Raw genomic sequence first — 10,587 nt, forward strand, 5'->3', positions numbered from 1 at the left:
TATACAAACGCCAAATTTCTATCATTAATGTGTGTTACTCCTATTGCATTGACACTTGCAAAGAGGAGTGCAATCTAGGCCAGCCTTCACACATTTACATCTTGTACACTGCTACTTGCATGCACACTTTAGTAATTCCTGGCAAGCCTTTGACACCTCTGAAATAGTCATTTAATCAGGCGTCCACACGTCGTCAATCTTGTGCCAGCCAAATTGATCAGGAGAAGGAATATCCTGGTTGCTTATGTCACTCGTCCAGATACCTGCATGGAGGATAACTTACTGAAGCTCTCTTAATATACTGCAATAGTGCATTCTAGAGACAAAAACATTGGCATTATATCGGTTATATTTCTAAGTTATATTATTTTAAATTGTCTTACCTGAGTAGTAGGAGTATTGCCAATTGCTCTGTTGTGTCTACAAAACAGATCCATTCTCACATCGTTGATGGAGTTCTTGGCTTATCGTACATGACGACAGTCATTCTTTCAAGCTCATGGAAGTGGGTTGAATTTTGGTCGTTACAAAGTACCCAAGGCTGCATCCCCGCCCTTCAATATATGGTAGTGCCTCCCCCGGGTACCCAAGCCTGCCAGGCAGACCGTTTGCCTTTGGAATGGGAAGAAACTTCAAGTTCTTAGCATTAACAAGGATTTGTGCTTCCCTTTGTGTACAGACGTCGCGCACCCTCCCTGTTTCCCACTTTATTACCGGCTGCGACACTACGTCTTCATTCTGTGGAAGGCAAACGGTCTGCCTGGCAGGCTTGGGTACCCGGACTTGGGTACTTTGTAACGACAATGTGACACCCACTTTGGAGTTCCTTGCTAAACATCTATTTCAGCAGCTGACCTCAGATTCAACCCACTTCCATGAGCTTGAAAGAATGGGGAAATATGTAAAAATCGCCATACGTTTAGAAGAAAATGGGTATTTTTTTATGGCGTTCCATCCCCGCCAAAATTGATGGTTTGTATTTGAAGTTCATCACATGAATTTTGCATTCGAGTAAATTTTTTTATGTTATCATCTTGTATTTCATATGCTTCATCAAGGGTTCAACATACGTGTTTTATATTTGTCGTTCATGTTTTATATTCTTGATTGTCGCTGATTCATTCTAAACTCCACGCCACGTATTTGTCCTTTGAGTTTCACATTACAAACTCGACGACTTTTATTTTCAACTCAACTTCACGCTCCGGTGAACTCGGTTGACCTTGGTAGCCGCTGACCTAAAACAACGCAGTCGTAGGTATGAAAAGAAAAGAAAATGGCGGCAGAGTTTGCCCTCTGTTGTTGAAGAGACAATTCGGCAGCTTGATACAAACCGCCAACAGGAGGATGACTGTAGTAGCTTATTGCTTCGTTTAGAGTATCCTAAACCGTATCTAAACCGCATGTGGAAATGTTCATGTCTTTAATTTGTTTCGTATAAATAAGTACTATGATTACACTGGGACTATCTAGCATTCACTGCGGCCGTCAGCTTCTTGCTTTAGGCCCAGACAACGTTTATTGGAATAGGTGTATAAACGCAATAAAATTTAAAAACTAATCTTTCTACGTGGAATATACAATTCTTAGATTTTTTTTATCCTGATATCCTAATGCCAAAATGAGACATTCTCCTTTCGATGGTTATGGACACTCCTAGCAAAAGACTTTATTTGCGGCACAGAAAACCCACTTTCTACAAGGTGAGAGACGTTGATCTTCAGAAACCTTGAAAGAAGGGCGACCTGGGTGGCCAGTTAACGCTTTTTCTGCCCTAGATTCATGAGATATAAACTATTGTTTTTCGTTCCTTAAGCATTTTATCGCTAATCCAATGCCAGCCACGATTGAGGCCGGTAGTTAACCTTTATTAATAATTGTAGGGTTTAGGATACTCTAAACGAAGCAATAAGCTACTACAGTCATCCTCCTGTTGGCGGTTTGTATCAAGCTGCCGAATTGTCTCTTCAACAACAGAGGGCAAACTCTGCCGCCATTTTCTTTTCTTTTCATACCTACGACTGCGTTGTTTTAGGTCAGCGGCTACCAAGGTCAACCGAGTTCACCGGAGCGTGAAGTTGAGTTGAAAATAAAAGTCGTCGAGTTTGTAATGTGAAACTCAAAGGACAAATACGTGGCGTGGAGTTTAGAATGAATCAGCGACAATCAAGAATATAAAACATGAACGACAAATATAAAACACGTATGTTGAACCCTTGATGAAGCATATGAAATACAAGATGATAACATAAAAAAATTTACTCGAATGCAAAATTCATGTGATGAACTTCAAATACAAACCATCAATTTTGGCGGAGATGGAACGCCATACTTTTTTGTCTATTATCTTGGATGACCGAGTTGAGGACTGGGTACGAGCTCGATAAGTACTTATATGAAAACTCACCATTATTTCGATGTTTGAAATATATTTATTAATGGAAATGATAATAGCAAACAGTACTAGCTATTTGGAATCAGAAATATGAATTCTAAAAAGAATATCGGCCAAAAAACCACATTTTAAAGATATTGACCACAGGAAGCCCATAACTGACTTTTTTCAGAAAATTAAAGAGCAATTAATATGGAATCCTGAAGAGATTGAAATGGGCACCGGTCCTAATATTGATTACCATACTCTAATCTACATTTATGCAAATTTTGGTGCTTTTGTCCGCTGTGTATAGATCTGACCAAAATTTTGCACTTAGCCACCTGACTAAAAATAACGCGAGGAAAGACACGGCTTAAAAACGCGTGATTGGTTAATTCAAAATATTAACTGAGGATGCGCAGTGTGCTTTTCCGCTGAATTTAGCGCGGGCGGTCAGTTCAAAATGGCGGACGAGAAAGTATTCTTGTCGAGCGCTATTTTTTCCGAAAATCGAAGTTTTTTTACTAACATATCTGGATTAAATGCCGTAATTGATCAAGAAAACAAGTCAGATGAGTATCTTGATTTTATGTGAATGGTTAATTGTATTGTTTTCAGTCTTACTCGGACAAAACAAGTCATCGAAGTGTATGTATTTGAATAAAAAAACAGCGAAGAAATGCAATTGATGCGCCGTTATTCTAAGTCTTTTCCTAAGTTCTAACCTATAAATGCTGCTCGATTGTCAAGATAATAATGTAAATATAGTCGTGAGTGCTTTAAATTTGAAAATATGTGATCAAAACTATAGATGAGCATGCTTTACTCCGATTATTATGTTAAATCTGTTCAACTGGATTGCTGTAATTCTATATCGTGTGTTAGATTCCTAGATAATTCTTCCTTTTAGGTGTTTCTTGGCGGAAAACCAAAAGTACAATGGGAATACTCATCATTGAACTAGTTTGAAAGCATACATGAACCTCCCATTGACAAACAGCATTTTTTTTCGTCAGAAAAATAATTTTTTTTCGGGAAAAGGGTTCTTATTATTCTCATTATTAACAATGAATTAAATGCTACTTCATTTGTGTTTGCATGGCAATCTTACTTTTTTCATTTAATTTTGATATCTCTACAATATCAATGATGAAGTTCTTAATATTTATGTTAAGTAGATATGGGAGAATCTCTCTTGTAAAGTACTCAGTTTGATCTTCCTCATATCTTCAGCCAGTTTAGCTAGGCTGTTTTTTTCCTTTGACTTTAAACATTTCAGTCATGCACAGGAGAATATTAAAACAACTAAAAAATAATAATAACTTTTAAAACTGTTTCCACTTAATGTTAGTGCTGCATTCATAGTTAAGCAAAATTTGTTAAGGTTCTGAGTTTTATCAAAAACCTGTTATAATCAGGTACTCCTCTAGATAAGCACAATGAAACAACATTAAGAATCTTTGGTTTTATCACATCTGTGTTTAGTTTAGATATAATGAAATTATTCATCAATGTGATACTACCTAGAAAGCCCTTTTCATATGGTATAATTTGCACTTGCTTTATTTTGGGTTCACCCAAAATGCTAATTCCCTCCAAGTGTAGTAGTGTTTTTATGTATACATCAGATTCCTTGTTTTTGTTAGTTAATTCAATCATATGTTGTTGGTTGTAAAGGTAAGTGATCTCAGCATTATATTTGCATTGTGTATTTCATCAGTCAACTTTCATAAGTCTAGGTAGTTTTAATCAGTAGTTTTGCCTTTTTTTTACCCACCCATATGGTACACAAGGAGGTTCTTTTATATTTAGTACACCTAGTGGCCTGTGTTGTTTGTTATAGATCATAATAATTAGAAAACATTTTCTCCTTTCTGAGAATTGAGAATTATGATATTACCAAAGTTAAAAACCAAAGTAAATAGATTTTCCATCTACCAAGATACAATTTTTTTAATAGAGTAAAGGAATATACTGTAAGCACCCTTATGATACAAAATTGCAAATTTTAATTAATAGGCCTTGGAAAAATTCTAAAGACAATATTGGGTTTTTTCATGTTCTTTTTTTTGCTAATAGTTATTTTCCCCTCACATTGCTTAATAAATATATACCCCATCTTCCAATTTTCAACTGTTTGGATACACTAAAATACTAAATAATAGGATGGTTGTTAGGAGTATGATTGTATCCCACCCATAAAATAATTAAATCACTCTGGTTATACCTTCCTGGTAATTGGTTCATCATTAATTCCTTTTGTTGAATCAGTTTTCAATTCTAAACCTAGAACTGAAATGTTCCTTATAAGTGATATTAAGGGTGAGACCTTTGTTGTAAAAATATTTTGAAAATATAAGAAAAGAAGTTAGTTTATTAATTCCATTGTATGTGTTTATTAAAATTAATGATAACCACTTTCAGGTTATGATTTTTCTATATAGCATTGTAACAATTCCTTCTGTCTAACACCCTCAAGATGCAGAATAGCTAGGTTAAAGCTATAGTAGAATATTCCAGCACCCAACTTGTGATAAAAGATGATACAAAAAGGGCTGAAATGGTTTCACATTGAAAACTTCTTTAAAGTTTTATTATGAAAATTGGTAAACCCAAACCTAGTTTTTGAATCAACAAGATTGCCAGAATCAGGAAAAAATTTCACTATTAATATTTTCTGACATTTCAGATCTAGTATGTCACTCAAAAATAATTCAATAAAACAAACTTTAGATTAAAAAAAAAAAACAGAACAAAAAAGTCAGTTTTGAAATTTTGCAGAAAAATGTGAAGCCTATTCAGTGCAAACTAAACGACAATCTTCCAATATCTTTGCCGAGTTTTTGGTAAATACCCTTTAACTAAAGACTTGAACTTGGGTAAGTTGAGGATCAGAGATACATAAAAATGATTTCCAAAGTAAAAGAAGATTTATCCTTCGTATCACAACATTTCATCATTGACTAAAGCTTTTATCCTTAGTCTTAGCGCTCCTCTAAACCAGCTCTTCGAAACAGGTGTCTCCTCGTCCACGAATACGTTTTATCACGAAGAACTTTTTTTTCAAGTAATAATAACTACATCTGAAGAATTCCAATGAAATAAATTTACGTTAAAATCTAATATAGATTACAATTGTCCCAGTTGAGCAAGCAATAGTTGATTGTACTATTAATATGTCTAACTTCAAATATTTCATTACTTTGAAAGGGAAAATCTAGCACGGCAGAGCTTCAAATTCAATGGCCATTTGCAGTTACTTACAACAGATATTAATGAGTAAAAATATCATGATTTTAAGCTTATCTCTGTTGATCTGACCTTATTTTTGACTAAAACGTAAACATGACCTACATCAATTTGTTTCACAATTGTCGACTTTTGTACCAAAAAGTAATTTAGCGTATCTCGATAACCATCATGTTGACCTCATTCTAAACATCACTGCCACCCTCTAAGTACTTTTTAAATTACACTATGACTGATCAATTAGATATTTTGGTTGCCAGTAAGCTGTAAAAAATATTCAAAGTCGCAGGTTTTTGAAGCACGAATACTGCTAGAGCGTCCGCCATTTTGTTTTTGGGATTTTCGCGCATGCGCACGCGTTTTTAAAAGATCACGTGTCAAATTCCCCCATAAACAACAAGCCTGGCGGGCAAGCTTTCCAGACATTCTTTCGTGACCTTTCCAGAACTATAGTGTCTGTTTTATCCTTTTATTCTTTCTCAAAGCCGTTGATTTTCCAGAAGTACTTTGTTCAGATATTTTTCTATCTTGTGAACGTGTTTTAAACGTTTCAAATCAAAAACAGAAGGTTTTTTAGCGACTCGAAGACGAAGCGTCGAGGGTGAGACGCACGTGAAAATGGCGGATTTCACGGGTAAGTTATGTAGTTCGAACAAACTACCTCTTGTGCTTGTGTAGTTACCATTGCTCTTGTTGGAACATACCATGACTCATTGAAATGAATTTTTCTTTTTTGTAGTGGCATCTAGTGATCTGTCAGGCATTCCTCTGATCACTTTCAGTGAAATGGAGGCGTATTCTAAAAAGGAATCTGGCTGTGACAACACTTCTAAAGCCTATAAGTTCTTCGCTGAGCATGAGCCTGGCTATCTGCACGAAGTCAAAGGTAATTTTAGATTGACTTTTATTAGATGTTTCATGTTGGCTGACGTCTAGATATTTTTCAAAACTATTCGCATAATATTGTTAGCCTTATTGTTCTTTATTGTTTTTTATTGTTTTCTAGTGGCTTATTGTTCTTTATTGTTTTCTAGTGGCTTACTCTCCAAATATTGCAAAAGTGACATGCAGATGCTACAGGTCCATGAAAAAGTCGGAGGCACCTCACACACTGGAATCAGATATCAACCTTGCTACTAAAGCAATAAAAGGTAGATGTTCCTGTGTTGCTGGTACAGGAGGATTCTGCCATCATGTCATTGGATTGCTTTTTTATATATCCCACTGCAAGCAACTTGGTCTGAAGTCAATACCTAATGATCTTACCTGCACTAGCCTGCCACAAAGATGGAGCGTTCCAAGAGAAAAAAAGATAGCAAATAAAGCCATCCAGGAACTTTGGGTGAAGAAGCCACGGTTTGGGGCAAACTACTCCAGATTTATCAAGAGCACATTGTACTCGCCTGCTGAAATGTACCCCATAATGGAAAGGGAAAAGTTAATGAACCTAGATCCTCAGCCACTGATGTTCACCCAGGCTCCAAAGAGAGAAGATATGCAACATCTTGAAATGGTACCATCTAAATTTGGAAATGTCCCTAGAAATTCAGTTCTTGCATATCAACAAAAGCTCTCTCAAGAGTATGTAATTAATGACTTTTCATGCACAGAGTTTCCAGCATTGCCTTTGGAGAGCGCTGTAGATAGGATTAAAAACAAAGTCAGCATCTGTTTACCACAAGAGAAACAGGCAAGCTTAGATTCTCTCATCATATCTCATGATAAAGCTGTTGAGCTGGAGAATGCAACTCTATCACAATCTGATATTCAACTTTGGTTCTCTTTGAGAGAGAAACGCATAACTGCAAGTAAGTTTGGACTTGTAGCAAAACGATTGTCAGGTTTTGAAAATCTCGTAAAACAAATGAATCCTTCAAGAAGGGTTGTGATTGCAGATATGCAACGTGGTATAGACATGGAGGCCACTGCTGCCTCAACATATGCAAGCACTGCTAAGGATGGAAAAGTGAATTTGTATCCATCAGGACTGGCCATAAACCCTGCATGCCCCTGGCTTGGATGTACCCCAGACCGAAAGGTGAATGACATGGATGCAGAGGAACAAGATGACATGCCTTTTGGTCTTCTTGAAGTCAAAGTCACTAAAGAGGGTACAACTGACTTCAGTTCTGTACAGTATATGACTGTTGGACAAAATGGTAATCTACAGCTTAAACGAGCACATTATTACTACTACCAAGTACAGTGTCAGCTGGCATTAACAGGGCTACCATGGTGTGATTTTTTTAGTTTCATCAATGAATCAGTATTTCATTGCGAGAGAATTGTCTTTGATGAAGGATTTTTTGAGCAAAGTAAAGATAAAGTTGATCTTTTTTATTTCAATTATTTTCTAAAATAAATACAGCTGCAGCTCTGAAGAATCTAAAATTATTATATAAACTTACATGAATATGGTGACACTAAGAAATATTTATTGTTGTTCTGTTACTTGTTTGGTAATTATATTCACAATTCCATTAGTATATATTATATTATTAGGTGTTGTTTTTGTCTCTTATAAGTGGACCTTGGAAGTTGGTCAATAGGCAAATAACGGTATAAACCTGATTGATTGTACCAAGCATGTTCAATGGAATGTCAGAATCAAATATGTGGTACTCCTTAATTCTACGTATTGCCCTTTCCACGTGAATTCGTAATTTAGCAATTGACTTTGTTCGTTGAGCTTCACGAATGGAAAACTGGCCCTTGCTTTGAAGGTATGGGGGGAGATTTAGCTTGACTTTCTTTTTTAATAAAAGGTCTTCTATGTCAAAGCCTTTGTCGGCCATTACTGAGTCATTATCTTCCAATAAATCTAGTATACCTGAGCATCGTGTAATTTCCTTGTCTGAAATAGACCCTGTGTGCAGAGAAGATACAAAGGTAATAGCACCATGAGGTGCTATTCCAATCAGACCCTTTAGAGTGGTGTTACTTTTGTAAGAAGAATATAACTGTGACTGTAGCAAAAGTGAGGAAGGGGTCTGAACATACAACTCAGTACAATCTAAAATAACTCTGGTGGTTGGGTACATGTCCTTAAAAGACTGTGGCATGTACTCATCTATTGCCTCCCTGGACATTCAAACCGGCTGGGTGCCAAGGATAAAATATAAATAATTAGACCAAGTGGTCACTTTTCTACTAACAGATGATGTGCTAATAAGAAATCTATCTGCCAAATCTTGTTCAAACAAACCTAGTCTTATTCTAACTAAAAACAAAAACGACTCATCAATCAAAATCATAGTGCGAGCTGAAGGCCTGCTTTTTTGAATACCAGCAGAATAAACATACTTCATGTACTGAGCAGAAGGTGCGATAAAATCATAAAAACTGTAAAAATGATTATAGGTAGCAAAACCAGTGTAAAACTTTATGAGGTCATCATCAGAGGAAAATCTTTCTATACCAAACTTGTGCAATTTTAAGGCTGCAACTTGGGCTCTGAGGGCTTCTATTTCAACTTGAGCTGCACCATATGCTGCTCTCAGGGCCTCTGTTTTTGCTTCAACAGGAGTTCTTTCAGGCTGTGGTGCTGCTTCAGAATCAGGACAGGGCTCAGGTACATCATTATCATTCTCATCCTCACTCTCGTCAGTCTGAGTCCCACTAAAACAGAAGTAATAAGTAAAATTAATGGCAAAGACAGCACTCTGAATGAATTATCATTATTTTCCCTCATAACAGTCATATCCATACAATTTATTTGTTGGATTTTTCACAACAGTAAATTTGGCACATTTCCTTTTTTATATATAAATATATATACCTGTCAACTTGTCGAATCAATTTTCTCCTTTGAGTGGTTTTACCAGACCAGTCGAACATTGTAGGAACGACCCCAGCTTTGAGAAGTCTTTTTCCTGAGTTGTTTGGGGGACGGTAATCACTGTCTAAGAAATGTTTTAAGCAAACCCTCGTGCTGTGTGTTATCTGAAAAGAGACCAAAACTATTATTATCTTACTGAAGAAAGCAAAGACCATTCAATTTTTCATATTTACCTTGAAATAGGGTCCTTCATCTCGCCTTACTTTTGTAATCCAGGCACTTCTTAGTGTTGCGTCTTTAGGGAATCGATGAAAAGAAAGTGCTGGGTTGTAGCGCGAATCCCCATTACACAAAGGAACACTGCAGTGAAATCGTGTCTTGGACTCGGTGCTTCCATGGTCCGTATTCGAGGTCTCGTACGTCAAATACCCAGCTAAAACGCAATAAATATTGAAACAAAATTAAAATATGCTCTTTGCATATCAATATTAAAAAAAGAACTGCCTCATATATACTGTAGATCTTGGCTATCCGGTGTATCACTAATATAACACCTCTAGCTACGCCGAGAATATACTCAGCTAAAACGCAAGCACAAGAGGTAGTTTGTTTGGACTTAAAATGGCTTAAACTCGGCGATGTTTAGCAAAATCATAGTTAAGAGTCCGAAAATAAACTCGTATGATATAGTTGTAAGTATTTCTATGAAATGATCAACATTAGTTTCTGAAATAACAGAAAACTCATGTAAACAACTTACCCGTGAAATCCGCCATTTTCACGTGCGTCTCACCCTCGACGCTTCGTCTTCGAGTCGCTAAAAAACCTTCTGTTTTTGATTTGAAACGTTTAAAACACGTTCACAAGATAGAAAAATATCTGAACAAAGTACTTCTGGAAAATCAACGGCTTTGAGAAAGAATAAAAGGATAAAACAGACACTATAGTTCTGGAAAGGTCACGAAAGAATGTCTGGAAAGCTTGCCCGCCAGAGGCTTGTTGCTATAGGGGAATTTGACACGTGATCTATTGCAAAAGGCCTTTATCTTCGTTTTTATGACGTCACGGTTGCGATGCGCTATTGCAAAACCTCACATGAGGAGCTTGGGTCAAAAAAGTTTAAACTTTGATTGACATAAAGTAGTTTCATGTTACTTTTAGCGACACCATGGTGTCGCAGTCA

At 36.4% G+C, this 10,587-nt stretch overlaps 3 protein-coding genes across 3 annotated transcripts; 1 reads left to right on the forward strand and 2 right to left on the reverse strand.

Annotated features, from left to right (window-relative positions):
- The first annotated feature begins 6,054 nt into the window (after positions 1-6,054).
- On the forward strand, positions 6,055-7,988 carry LOC148905110 (uncharacterized). Its single transcript, XM_089024043.1, has 2 exons — positions 6,055-6,512; positions 6,661-7,988. Exons 1-2 carry the CDS (start codon positions 6,413-6,415, stop codon positions 7,986-7,988), a joined length of 1,428 nt encoding a protein of 475 aa, XP_088880169.1. The 5' UTR covers positions 6,055-6,412.
- On the reverse strand, positions 7,988-10,370 carry LOC116295746 (uncharacterized). The gene is made up of 4 exons (XM_031703656.2): positions 10,165-10,370; positions 9,638-9,837; positions 9,405-9,568; positions 7,988-9,244 (listed from the first exon to the last, which is right to left on the reverse strand). Exons 1-4 carry the CDS (start codon positions 10,178-10,180, stop codon positions 8,716-8,718), a joined length of 909 nt encoding a protein of 302 aa, XP_031559516.2. The 5' UTR covers positions 10,181-10,370; the 3' UTR covers positions 7,988-8,715.
- LOC148905111 (uncharacterized) lies at positions 8,125-8,715 on the reverse strand. The gene has a single exon (XM_089024044.1). The coding sequence runs from the start codon at positions 8,713-8,715 to the stop codon at positions 8,125-8,127; it is 591 nt and encodes a 196-aa protein (XP_088880170.1).
- Positions 10,371-10,587: the final 217 nt, after the last annotated feature.

The sequence above is a fragment of the Actinia tenebrosa genome, unplaced genomic scaffold, assembly GCF_029948245.1.
Source record: "Actinia tenebrosa isolate PJP-AT-01 unplaced genomic scaffold, QUT_ActTen_1.0 PGA_scaffold8__29_contigs__length_14323225, whole genome shotgun sequence".
Taxonomy (NCBI): Eukaryota; Metazoa; Cnidaria; class Anthozoa; order Actiniaria; family Actiniidae; genus Actinia; species Actinia tenebrosa.

Bases quoted from the DNA above. Each gene is read 5' to 3' on its own strand.
- LOC148905111 (XM_089024044.1), bottom strand. From the start codon at position 8,715: ATGTCCAGGGAGGCAATAGATGAGTACATGCCACAGTCTTTTAAGGAC.
- LOC116295746 (XM_031703656.2), bottom strand. The intron at 9,569-9,637 runs GTAAATATGAAA...GTCTCTTTTCAG, and splicing joins ATGAAGGACCCTATTTCAAG to ATAACACACAGCACGAGGGT. The intron at 9,245-9,404 runs GTATATATATTT...CTTCTGTTTTAG, and splicing joins TTGATTCGACAAGTTGACAG to TGGGACTCAGACTGACGAGA.
- LOC148905110 (XM_089024043.1), top strand. From the start codon at position 6,413: ATGGAGGCGTATTCTAAAAAGGAATCTGGCTGTGACAACACTTCTAAA. The intron at 6,513-6,660 runs GTAATTTTAGAT...ATTGTTTTCTAG, and splicing joins CTATCTGCACGAAGTCAAAG to TGGCTTACTCTCCAAATATT.